The sequence below is a fragment of the Stegostoma tigrinum genome, chromosome 3 (genome assembly GCF_030684315.1).
Source record: "Stegostoma tigrinum isolate sSteTig4 chromosome 3, sSteTig4.hap1, whole genome shotgun sequence".
In the NCBI taxonomy this organism is placed as follows: Eukaryota; Metazoa; Chordata; class Chondrichthyes; order Orectolobiformes; family Stegostomatidae; genus Stegostoma; species Stegostoma tigrinum.
Window position 1 is genome coordinate 109,473,132 of NC_081356.1, and position 13,647 is coordinate 109,486,778.

The following is a 13,647-nucleotide window of genomic DNA, read 5'->3' on the forward strand; positions in this document are numbered from 1 at the left end:
GCACAGTCCTTGTGGAGACAAAGCCCTGCCTTCACGTTGAGAATAATCTCTCAAGTGTTGTGCTGCCCTACCACCATGCTACATAGAACAGACTTCAAAAAGATCTAGCAACTCAAGACCAGACATTCATGAGGCACTGTGAATCATTATTATAGTTCAGACAATCTGCAAACTCCTGGCCTAGCATCCCCATTCAGCCATTACCATCAGGCTGGGATCAACCCTGGTTCAATGGCAAGTGTGGCAGGGCATGGCAGGAGCAGTACCAGGCATACCTGAAAAATATGGTGTCAACTTGATAAAGCTACCAAATAGGATTACTTGTACACCAAACAGCATAAGCAGCAAGTGAAAGACTGAGTTAGGTGATCCCACAACCAACAAATCAGACCTAAGCTCTGCAATCCTGCCACATCAAATTGTGAATGGAGGAGGACAATTAAACGACTCACTGGAGGAAAACGTCTCCACAAATAGAATCCATTCTCAATGATGAGGGAGCCCAACATATGAGAGTAAACGTTAAGGCTGAAACCTTCATAGCAGAAGTGCTGAGTGGATGACTCATCTTGGCCTCCTCCAGTGGTCCCCAGCATTACAGATAACAGTCTTCATTCACTCCATGTAATATCAAGAAACAGTTGGAGACATTGGATACTGCTCCTGACAACACTCCAGCAATACTACTGAAGGCTTGTGCTTCACAACCTACCAATCCTCTAGCCGAGCTCTTCCAGTATAATTTACAACACTAGCATCTATCTGCCAGTGTGGAAAATTGCCCAGGCACTTCCTGTACATAAAAGGCAAGACAAATCCAACCCAGCCAATTACTGCCCTATCCGTCTACTCTCAATCATCTTTAGTGTGTTTGAATTGTTTAATATATTATTTACCATTGATATCATCTTTTATATATTTTATAAACTTTACCAGCAATGTGTATATTAAATTTAAGAAAAGACTTTGACTACTTAACAGAGATTCAACAAACAGCTAGCTCTTTTCTCTGTGGGAGAGCAAGAACCAATGCTTCAACTCCAATTAATCTAGCTTTGTCTGCTTGCCATGGGTCCTTTCCTCACATACCCCACTCAGGTATACCAGTTGCCTGGTTCTCAATCCTTCCACCAATTGGAACAGTTTCTGGACCCGTTATGTCTGTATGCACCATTATTTTGAATGAAAACTTCTTTCAACCTCTTTTCTAAGAAGACTGTCCAGTTCTGGACGCCAAATTTTAGGAAGGATATTATCAAGCTGGAGAGGGCTCAGAACAGATTTACCAGAATGTTGCTGGGTACAGTAGGTTTGAATTTAAAAGTAAGGCTGGATAGGCTGCGATTTTATTTCTACTGGCTAAGAGGTGACCGTATGGAAGTTTATAAAATCATGAAGGGCATAGATAGGATTAATGGTAGGTGTCTTTTCCCTAGGATGTGGTATTTCAAGGCTAAGGGCACATATTTAAGGGGGGAGAAGAGAAATTTTAAAAAGACAGGAGGGTGCTTCAAATGTAGAATGAACTTCCTCAGGAAGTGGTGCACGTGGGCACAATTATAACATTTAAAAGATATTTGGATAAGTAAATGAATAGGAAAGGTTTGGAGGGAAATGAGCCAGGAGCAGGCAGGTGGACTAGTTTAATTTGGGATAATGTTCAGCATGGACTGGTAGAACTGAAGGGTCTGTTTCTGTCCTGTATGACTCTATAACTCTAAGACTGTCCTAGCTTCTCTAATTTTCCTATGTAACTACAATTCCTCTACTGTAGAACTATTCGGGCGAATCTTTTCTGCATCTTCTATGATGTGTTCACATCCTTCCTGAAGTGAGGTGCCCAGAATTGAAGTCCTTGGACAATACTCCACTGGAGGTCAAATCAATGTTTTATAGATGTTCAAGTTAACTTCCTTGCTTTTGAATTTTATATATCTACTGATAAAGCCCATCATGTTTATTTACTGCTTTCTCAACCTGTCCTGCCATTTTCAACAGTTTATGTCCCTGTGCTCTTATTGTCATTCATTCAGAGAAGTGGGTGTTGCTGGTTAGACCAACATTTGTTACTCAAGTGAACTTAGAGATGGCAAATAGTGAGCCATACTCATGAATTGTTGCAGTCCATCTATCTACATTGCCATCATGAACTAATTTACAGGATTTTGCCCAATAACAGCAAAGGATTGGTGACACAGTCAAGTCAGAATGGTTTGCGGCTTGGAAGGGTAGTTGCAGTGACTGAGTTACAATAAATCTGCTGCCATTACTCTTTCATAATGTAGTTATCACAGATTAGCTAAGGTGTTATCAAAGGAGCATTGATGAATTACTGTAGTGCATCTTTAGATGATACACACTATTGCTACTGAGTTGGTGATGGGGGAGTGAATCATTCAGATGGCGAATAAAGTGGCACCCAAGTGTGCAGCTTTGTCCTCAATGGTGTCAAGCTTCTCAGGTGTTGTTGGAGCTGTATCCATCCAGGCAAGGGGAGAACGTTCAAGTAACTCATGCCGTATAGATGGTGGACAGGTTTTGCAGAGACACGATATGGGTTTCTGAACTCAGAACTGCCAAATTCTGACCTGTTTGTGTAGCCACAGTACTTATATGGCTGGTACAGTTCAGCTTCTGGACAGTAGAAATCCCCCAGGCTGATGGTAAGGTGTTCCACACAGTACCACTGAACCCTCTTTAGAGTTGTATCCTTCGTTTTTATTTTGTTTCTCTGCATTCTCCCCATCAAAAGTAAATCACTACACACACATATGCATTAAAATTTCATTTCCTGCCTCACTGTTCACAATACAGGGCCCTGACCTTGACAGACAGAAGGAACACTGACACACACTGCACCTGTTTCAACTCAAAATAGGTGATAGCCATTCACTGGCTCATTGTTCAAGGCATCGACATGGGAAATCAGATTCAAATATCCCTGCTTTAAAATTTAGACAAAGCCCGGCATTATTTGCCAATCATTGTTAACTGTTGTATGCTTCATTGCAATGCCTCTACCAGAGGTCACGTGTCAACCAATAGCACTCTCCTCTTAAACAGCATAAATGTTGGTTCTCCCTTAAATTGGCATTCTTGTTAACTGTACCTTTCTCAATTAATGCAAGGCAACAAGCTTTGACAAAAAGCTTTACCATTTTTCTGCAATACTCAAGTTTTATAGTACCAAATTACCACAAAAAAATCTGCTGAAAGCTGTACTTACCTTCTTTATTGCAACAATGTTGTCTGTGTTCTTGTCTTTTGCCTTATAAACAGTGGCAAACTAAAAATTGCAAACAAAAAAACTGCATGAGTTAGTGTAGGGGAAAAAGCCACACTGTAAAACAATACTACCGCTGTATTGTTCTATGTTCTAATATAAATGACTTGAGTAAATCAGAAAAAGCTAATTTTCATAACCAATATGTGTAAAATATAGCTCCACAAAACAGTAATGCAAGAGCAGTTGGAAAGAATGGGGAGAAAGCCGACAGATGAGCCTCTGCAACATTCAGACTTAATGGCAATTCTATAGCTAATCTAAATTTTTAAATTTAGACGAAACAGATTGCAAAAACAATGCAATGATGTACCAAATGCAGACTAGAAAGAGTTCTACAATCGAAGCAGGTACAGAAGATCAGTGTATAATTTTTCAATTCTCTTGTGACCAACAGTTTTAAATTCTCCAAGTCACTGAGTTCACAAATGACTGGCATGTGAGATATTTCGGAGTATTATATTTTAGGATTTGCACTTCAAAACAGGGGCAAATGGAGGTGATCCGTCATGAGATTTTATTTAATACAGGTCAGAAGGTAATCTCCTAAAATGCATTAGCTCCAAGAAAACATGCAATTGCAGTGGCTGTCTGTAGCGTTAATTGATAAGTTTTTTTCTTTAACATTGTTAGGCTTATGACAGGCAGAGTAACACATTAAAGCAATTAGTTCAGCTTTGACTTCAGTGCAGAAGGTTCAAAGTTTAACCTCAGCAGAATTCATTCCAGAACTCCTAGCAGGGGAATCAGGACAGACTGTTAAGTGAACTGGTCACTTCAGCAGAAGTGGTTTCTATTCTGTGAAGCTTCAAAGCCAGGACTCTTAAAATTGTTAAAACTAAAAGTTTAGACCATCAGAATTCTGAAAGCTTCTTGCCAGCTGACTCAACGAATTGTTAAAATATGTCTATTGTTCAAGTTAAAGAAACTGTGGAAAATCAACCAAACTATTTTTAAAAAAAATGAACTTCTGCATTTGTTCCTTAAATAGGAGTACCATTTTTCCAGGATTAAGTCCCTGTTATGGGCAATATAGAAAACAGTTTGAAATCTTATTCTGCTGTCTGCTATGAGATCTTTTTGTTTCCTAAATATAAGGTTTTGTTCTGTTGTTAAAGAACCTCTGCAGTCTTGCGTGAATGTTTCAGAGATTCACGTTGTCTTAGCTAACTGCAAAAATTAAATGTATGATATATCAAGTCAGGCTTCACACTTGGATGTGAATTGTCCAGTGGGATCATAACTCTTGTTTTGTTTCTTTGGTGCCATTAGACTAAAGCTTATTTTGCAGATATTCTGGAAATTATTCTCAACCTTTCCCCTCAAAGGCTTCAACACAGTGTCAAATTGTCATTTTGCAGTACCACTCTGCACTGCAAACCAGCTGTCCAGCCAAATGATCTAACTCAACCCCTACACTGGTTAGCTAAGTTGGGTGGATAGCTGGTTCATGACGTGGAGTGATGCTGAGGGTATGGGTTCAATTCCCATAGCAACTGGGGTCACCATGAAGTTCCTATCTTCTGACCCTCACTCCTTGCCTGAGGTACAGTGATCCTCAGGTTAAATTACTACCAGTCTCTCTCCAATAAGAGAACAACCTTATGGTCCTCTGGGACTACATGACTTTACCTTACACAAGATAAACATAGGACATTGATTGGCTGCTTAACACCAGCAGGCATTATACCCAGGTTTGTTCAGGGGAGCTAAGACTAAGCAAAATGCGCACGCTGCTAATATGGAGGAAGTCAACTGTCATAAATGTTTGGGATTTGAATTAGCGATCTTTCTGGCCTTTGGCACAGTTACTTGCAACTAAATTCCAGCAGGGTGGGGCAACATAATTATCAAAATATTTTCTCTCCTCAGTAGCAATTTTACAGATGAATTCCATGTTCATCTAAAATATATTAACAAGACAAAGTTTCATTTTTCTATTTCTACATTCCTATATCCCAAAATTGACTATCAGATTCAATTTCACATGAATATTGTTTCTAAAAAAATTTAGAAGAGTATGGTTTTAAGATAGTGCTCAAAGCAAAGGTACTCAAAGCAAAAGTACTCACTACAATCTAGGTTGTTCCTACTAGACATATTTCTGATTGCCCAAAGATGCCAATAGAGCCATTCAGGTGGCATCAATAATTGGATCTGTTTAAACACCAGGCATTTAAACAGTACTTGACTTGATTGCTCTCCCAAAATCTCCCGTAACACCTAAAAAAACCTGTAGAATAGATTGAACTGAAATAGATTTCTTGCCTAAATGTATCTTCAATATTGTAAAGTGCTATTTGATCGTGGATATGATTTGCAAAGTACATTAAAATGCAAAGTAACATCCTGGCTATATTTGTCTCAAGTACCCCTTAAATGTTTTGCACACCCACCTGAGCCACAATGTGAATTGTGAGAAGGATGTATACACATTTTAAAGGGGATTTAGTCAGGCTAAAGTAGAGAGTAAGGGAATGGAATGCTTTGCCTGCAATGGTAGTAGATTCACTAACTTTAGGTACATTTAAGTCATCATTGGATAAGCATATGGACGTACATGGAATAGTGTAGGTTAGATGGGCTTCAGATCGGTATGACAGGTCGGCACAACATCGAGGGCCGAAGGGCCTGTACTGTGCTGTAATGTTCTATGTTCTATTCCTGTCCAAGCCATTCCACATCTAGACCTAGAAATATATTCCTTCAGTGTCATTTGTACAAAATCCTGGAATTCCCTTCTTAATGGCACCGGATCCACCTACAGAGAATGGACTGCAGTGGTTCAAGTCAGCAGCCTACAATCATCTCTGTAGAGCACCCTAGAGATGGGCAATAAACGCTGGCATTACCAGTGAAGTCCACATCCCGTGAGTGAATTTTAAAAAATGGCAAATGTTAGCCACATCATATACTGTACTACAATTAGCCTTACTGTGTCTAAGTTAAAGAGGAGCATAATTTTGGGCCTTCTTCCCATTTCTTGTGATTAAATGAGTGGGTGAGAATGGCAGGTAGAATACAATGTGGCAAAACATGCAATTATCTACTTTGATTGGAAAAATAGAAATACAAAAGTGAGCAATTAGGAGATGTTGATAAGCAAAAGAACTTAGGTGGCCTTGTTCATAAATCACTGAAAGTTAACATGAAACTGCCTCAAGTAATTAAGAAGGTTTGTTCATATTTAATATTGCAAGAGGATTTCAGTACAGGAATGAGGGAGTCTTGCTACAATTGTATCCAGCCTTGGTGAAACAATTTTTGTTCTTCTTTCCCAAGCAATTACACACTTGCTATAGAGGGAGCTCAATAAAGATTCACAAGACTGATCCCAGAGTTGACAGGACTGTTCATGAGGTAGAGACTGGGCCTATGTTCTCTGATGTTTAAAAGAAAGAGAAGTAATTTAGTTGAAGCATACAATACTCCTACAGGGTTTGGCAGGTTAGATACAGGAAGGATGTGTCTCAGGATAAAAGCAAAATATTGCAGATGCTGGGAATCTGAATTAGAAACATAATGCTGGAGAAACTCAGCAGGTCTGCCAGAATCTGTAGAGAGAGAAGCAGAGTTGATGCTCGATTCCAATATGAGTTCTTCAAACTGAAAAGGCTTAGAATTCAGCAGTTTTGCGGTATTTGGAATGAGGAGTGTGGGAGAAAGAGACAAGGAAATGGATTCAAAAGTAACAAACATAGCCCTTGCTATTCAAGAAGGGAGGGAGGTTTTAAATTTCACATATCATCAGCTGCACTGAATCTATTGTTAGAGATTGCCAATAGAATACGTAGAATTCATAATACAATTGACAAATCTGCATTGGGTTTCACCAAAAACAAACTTTGTTTGACAAATTTATTAGTATTTGAGGTCATAACTGATCAGGTAAATGAGGTAAAACCAGTGAGTGTGGCATATTTGACTTTTTTTAAAAAGGATTTGATCTCTTATCACACAAAAAGTTATCGGACTGAATTAGTGCAAGTGGGGTTGAAAGTTGTATACTGGATTTAGAATAGGATACACATAGAAATCAGTAGGTAGAAAGAGTGAGCCTTTAATGAATTGCTACACTGCTACAAGCGTGATACGATAAAGATCAATGCTTGAACCACAAAACTTTACCACCTATATCAACAATTTAGATGACAGCATTGAGTGTAAGACAGTCATGTATGCTAATACAAAGCTGAATGGGAAAACTAGTTATGGCAAGGACAAGGAGATTGAAAAGTACATAAATAGGTTAAATGACTAGCAAGAACATTGTATGTGAAATATAATGGGGAGTTGTGAAGTTATTTACATTCTTAAAAGAATATGCTTTTCCATTTTTCCTACTGAGAGAGAGAAAGGAACATGTTATTCAGAAGAACAATGTGTCTTTATATACAATATTATAAATGTTAACATGTAGGCACAAGAAATTAGAAGAACATATGAAATATTAGCCTTGTGAAACGATGGAGTAAATTATGGAGCTGGATGAACACAGCAGGCCAAGCAGCATCTTAGGAGCACATTTTCTCTGAAGTAATGTATGTTGGGCTCTGATAAAAGTGCTGTGTACAGTTTTAGTCTTTATATCTAAGAAAGAATATATTTGCTAGAGACAACACAATAAAAAGTTCAGACAATGTTAACATGTAGGCACAAGAAATTAGAACATATGAAATATTAGCCTTGTGAAACGATGGAGTAAATTATGGAGCTGGATGAACACAGCAGGCCAAGCAGCATCTTAGGAGCACATTTTCTCTGAAGTAATGTATGTTGGGCTCTGATAAAAGTGCTGTGTACAGTTTTAGTCTTTATATCTAAGAAAGAATATATTTGCTAGAGACAACACAATAAAAAGTTCAGACATAGTAGGAGCTGCAGATGCTGGAGAATCTGAGATAATAAGGTGTAGAGCTGGATGAACACAGCAGGCCAAACAGCAGAGGAGCAGGAAGGCTGATGTTTCAGGTCTGGACCCTTCAAGAAGCTTGACCTGCTGAGTTCATCCAGCTCTACACCTTGTTATCTACAATAGAAGGTTCACTAGATTGATTCTGGGATTTCCTGGGTAGAGAGTGTTCTATGCAGTGTGACTGAAATGACAGAGCCAAAATCCCTTGAAGTTTAGAAGGAGGAGATGACCTCATTGAAATGTAGACTGTGATGCAGAAAAAGTCTGAGCATAAGACAATCTTATTTTTAAGCCAAAAATCATTCTTAGGCCTATAGCTGTTGTATAAATTGGCTGCTACTTTCTGCTAAGGTATTTTATTCTCAATTTAGGAGACAAAACCTGAAATGCAAGTTTATTCGATTATAAGTTGGGTGTGTGAAACCTGATCATCTCCCAGCTCAGTTAGGACAGAGGAGGGGGAGCACCATGGCAAGAGAGGAAAGAACATTTCAAAACAAAGTGCTAAAAGCCAAAATGAAGAAATGCAAGATAACCAGGTATGGAGCTGGATGAACACAGCAGGCCAAGCAGCATCTTAGAAGCACAAAAGCTGACGTTTCGGGCCAAAACGTCAGCTTTTGTGCTCCTAAGATGCTGCTTGGCCTGCAGTGTTCATCCAGCTCCACACTTCATTATCTCGGTTCTCCAGCATCTGCAGTTCCCATTATCTATGAAGAAATGCAACATTGATACCAACTACTAGGAAACCATTATCCTGGACTGAACCAGATAGAGGCAGCAGCAACAACAAGATGGATCCCTCACAATAACATAAGTAAACACAGGAAGACACATTTCACTTGATGAGGGGATCAATGACTAGGGGATTTAAGGTAAGGGACAAAAGGTTAAGGAGACGTGACAAAAGAAACCTTTTCACACAGAAGGTGGTACAGGCAGAAACCTCCACAACATTTAAGAAGGATTTAGATGTGCATTTGGGATGCCAAGGCATACAAGAACATGGGCCAAGTGTTGGAAAACAGGGTTAAAATAGTTAGGTGGCCTTTTGACTGGCACAGATGTGACGGGCAAAGGGTCTTTTTATGTGCTGAAGATCCCTATGCCTCTGAGGAAAAGCAAGAGCTGCAAAAAGAATAAGCCATGATCCAAACCAGTAACATACAACCAGTCATCCATACGTCAACATATGCTCTACGTGCTAGAAAACCCACATGTCTTCCATGAATTCAAAAATGACTGATGAAGCCAATTGAAGACAATCAGCCTTGTCTGCAAGATATACTCAATAGGTTTTAGACTAGGATCAAGCAGATGAAAAGGCACTGGCACCAAGAGCGTGAGCGACCGTGTGGGAGCGTGTGCGTGTAGCAGATGGAGGAAGGTATTGTGAAGAAGTGTTGGGAGTAACAGATTATTGAACCCCCAGGGGGTCACAGACAGATGTGACAGATGAGGGGAGGAGAAGACAGATTTAGTGGTGGTATTATGCTGGAGATGGCTAAAATGGCTGAGGATGATCCTCTAAATGAAGAGGATGGAAAGTGAGGACCAGGGGAATTTTATACTCGTTCTGGGAGGAAGGGGAATAGATGAAGGCAGAAATGCAGGAGGTAGCTCAGACACAGCTGAAGGCCCTGTCAGCCATGGAGAAGACAGAGTGAAATCTCAGTTAAGGATTAAAGGAGACATGTCGCTAGCAACCCCATGGAGGATGGCATCGTTAAAACTGACATGCCAAAAACGGAACAGAGTTCTAGATAACAAAGTGTGGGGCTAGATGAACACAGCAGGCCAAGCAGCATCTTAGGAGCACAGAAGCTGACGTTTCGGGCCTAGACCCTTCATCAGAAAAGCCTTGGCCCGAAACGTCAGCTTCTGTGCTCCTAAGATGCTGCTTGGCCTGCTGTGTTCATCCAGCCCCATATTTTGTTATCTTGGATTCTCCAACATCTGCAGTTCCCATTATCTCTGATCATGGAACAGAGTCCTTACAGGAAGTAGGGGGAGAGAAAGAATAGTCAAGGTAATTGTAGGTGCTGGTTTTGTAATGAACATTAATAGATAGCCTAGATAACCTATCCCCAAAAATGTAAAGAAAGACATAAAGGAAGGGAAAAGGAGAGCCAGTGATGGACTAGTTGAAAATAAAATGAGACAAAAATCAATGATTTTTTCCAATTCTGGATGAGATCAGAAGGCAACATCAATTAAGTGAACGATGTACTGGAGAAAAAAAAATGCTTTGGGAGGGGACATGAATAGGAGCGCAACAAGTAGTGTTCCACATATCCCACAGATAGACGGGCATGACGGGACCCACATAAGTACACAAAGCCATTTTTTTTTAAACTTAGAGACAGAAAGCCATTTAAGCTAAAGAAATTATTGTTCAAATTAAGAACGAATGCCTCCAGGTGAAGGACATCAGCGTAGATGGGAATTGTTCGGGTCTCCTTCGAAGAAGCAGAGAGCTTTTAATTCATCCTAATGGGGGCAAAGGAGGGATATAGGGATTAAATGTCCACGGTGAACAGCCAACTGAGGCCAGGAAACTGGAAATGGTGGAACTGACAAAGCATCAGGAAAATCATGAATGTGGGTGAGAAGAGATTGGACAAGAACAGAAAATATAGTCAAAATAGGAAGAAATAAGTTCACTCATTCAGTTGAAAGAATGGGTATGACAGGGAGATCCTTTTTCTGAAGAAGGATCCCGACCTGAAACATCAACTTTCCTGCCCTTCCGATGTTGCCTGGCCTGCTGCATTCCTCCAGCTTCACAATGCGATCTCTGACTCCAGCATCTGCAATTCTTATTATCTCTTGGTATGGGACAAAGCAGTTTTTATTCTTCCTATTTTTTTCCAGACTGTGACATACTTGTTGTCTAATACATCAGAAGGCAGATGTACAGGATCTAGTTTATGTTGCCTTTTGTCCATTAGCCTAGCCAATCACTGTCGGCAAGTTATTTGACAATGCAGAACATCAATGAATTCTCATCTTGTGCCTCATCACAAAAACACCAAGGTAGATCAGGTATAAAAATACTGGTTGACTTTTGACCTGATCCTATTCAATGGCAGTGAGACCAATCGGTGCTCCTTTCAATGCTGCAAAAATTACCAGTATACTTAAAAACATTTAAATTGGCAAAATTTCAACAATACCACATCATGTAACGAAGCTGCCCACAAGCCAGTGGGGAAAGCAACACACAGAACCCTTTGATATCTTCAATTTCGTGTCCTTTTTATTGCCCAAGATACACAAGCAACCCTGAGCACACAATTCACTTGATGGTTTGAAAGTGGATTCTAGATCTGAGTTTGAATAGTTGACAGAGTGATTTGGACTCCAGGTTTATCAACACCTCTGATCAATGTCTGGGTCAAGTGCTGGCAAAGTTGGAGAGTTCACAAAGTGTTTGATTTGAAGTTAAGAAGTCTACCTCCCTCTCAGTCTCAAGTACCCCATCCCTTAGTCTGAGACTGGCTCTCTCAATCCAGACCAATGTTCCTGCTAAGCTGCATGGGCAGCTGAATATCCATGTACACTGGTCAGCATGCTGACTCTGTGTTGCTGAACTCACATCTGTTTTCTTCAGCAGCTGCCAAGCATGGACCTTGGAAGTCCACACAGCTTTGAAGAAATTAGGAAGGAAATAAATCTAGACCTTCACAACCATGGAAATACTACTCCTGCATTTATGTGGCATGCCTTATGAGAATTTTGTAGATCTCAATGGGGTCATTACTCATTCTTCTAATCTACAAGCCCAGTCTCCTCAATCTCTCATCACAGCAGGATCTATTCCATCCCAGGAATCAATCTGTGAACCCTTATTGCACACTCTCTATAACAAGTATATCATTCTCTTGGGCAAGACCAAGCTCTACACCATGTGCACTTCACCAAAACATGTACACAGCCTTGATGAGACTGCACAAGTGCAGCAAGACACTCCTTGATGGGTTCTCTAAGTTATATCTTTCTATTTTATTTCTTATACTCAGGTGTAGTTTAGTTTGGGAACATGGTCAGCAGGGACTATTTTCACTGAAGGTCTGTTTACATGCTGTAAGTTGACATATCATTTGGCTTCTTCATTGGTCACTGTACCAGGATATCGGCTTTTGGTGACTAATGAACTAGGGCACCCAGGTCCATTTTGACATCAACTCTTCCCAATCCCTCACCACTTAAGGATTATGCCACATCTGTTTTTCCACCTACCTGATTAATTTCACATCTTGCCATATTGTATTATACCTGCCATGTTCTTACCCATTCATTCAGCGTAAATCCCTTGAGGCATCTGTGCATTCACCTCATAACACTTCCCACCTAGTTTGGTGTCATTTGCAAACTTGGAAAATATATTTGGTCCCCACATCCAAAATCACTGAATATCTGGATCTGTGAGGTAGCCCAAGATGCTAACTTGAAAAGGACCTGTTTATTCCTATCTCTGTTTTGTATCTTTTAGCCAATTCTATGGCAATAGACTACCCCAATCCCAAGTATTTTAATTTTACGCACCTCATGTAGAGGACCTTAATTGAAAGCCTCCTGAAAATCCAAATACACATCCAGAGATCCTGCTTATCTATCCTTTTAGCTACATTCTGAAAAAAAACTCCCGATTGATTTGACAAACACGACAATTTCCCTTTCATTAAACCACGTTGACTGTCAATCAGATCATTATTTTCTCAGTTATATAATAAAACCAAGATGCTGAAAATCTGAAACAAGAACAGAAATTGCTGAAGAAACTCAACAGGTCTGGTAGCATCTGTGGAGGGAAAGCAGAATTAATGTTTTGGTCCATCGACTCTTCATCAGAACCAGGAAGCTATTTTCCTCAGTGTCCAGTTATTACAGACTTAATAGATTTACCTATTACTGATATAAGGCTGAAAAGTTCTGTTTTCACTCTTCTTTCATTCCTAAATAGTGTAGTTACATCTGCAAACTTTAATCTGAAGATGGTCAGAATTCACCATCTCTACAGCCATTTCTCTCAACTCTATGTAGATATGTAGATCAATAGATCCTGAGGATTAATCAACATTCAGGACTACTTTTTAACTTTTGTGCCTCATTCTGCTGGTGTCTTTGTTGTCAAGCACTTCTGGTAGGTTATCCGGGAAGACAGATACAAACAGCTTTATTTAGCTTCTCAGTCATTTCCTTATCTCCCAATATAAATTCCATTTAGCATGCAAATATGATTCTAACTTCAACAGCTGAATGTTAAAATTCATCCTTTTTAGTTTTATTCAACTGCTTAATTTTTCTTTGTAAAACACTGGCTACAAAATAACTTCAATTTACAGCACTTTTCACAACCACCAGGTGTCTCATAGCGCTTTTTAGCCAATGAAGTACTTTTACTATGCTGTAATATATAAGAGGTGGCAGTCAGTTTGTGTTCAGC

The 13,647-nt window shown here is 39.7% G+C and overlaps 1 protein-coding gene across 1 annotated transcript in view; it reads right to left on the bottom strand.

The window, feature by feature from the left end:
- The window catches only part of cdk7 (cyclin-dependent kinase 7), a 35,196-nt gene that overhangs the window by 20,795 nt on the left and 754 nt on the right, over positions 1 to 13,647 (bottom strand). The window contains exon 2 of the mRNA XM_048528028.2: positions 3,227 to 3,286. Coding sequence (XP_048383985.1) covers positions 3,227 to 3,286 — 60 coding nt within the window. The remainder of the gene's footprint in view (positions 1 to 3,226; positions 3,287 to 13,647) is intronic.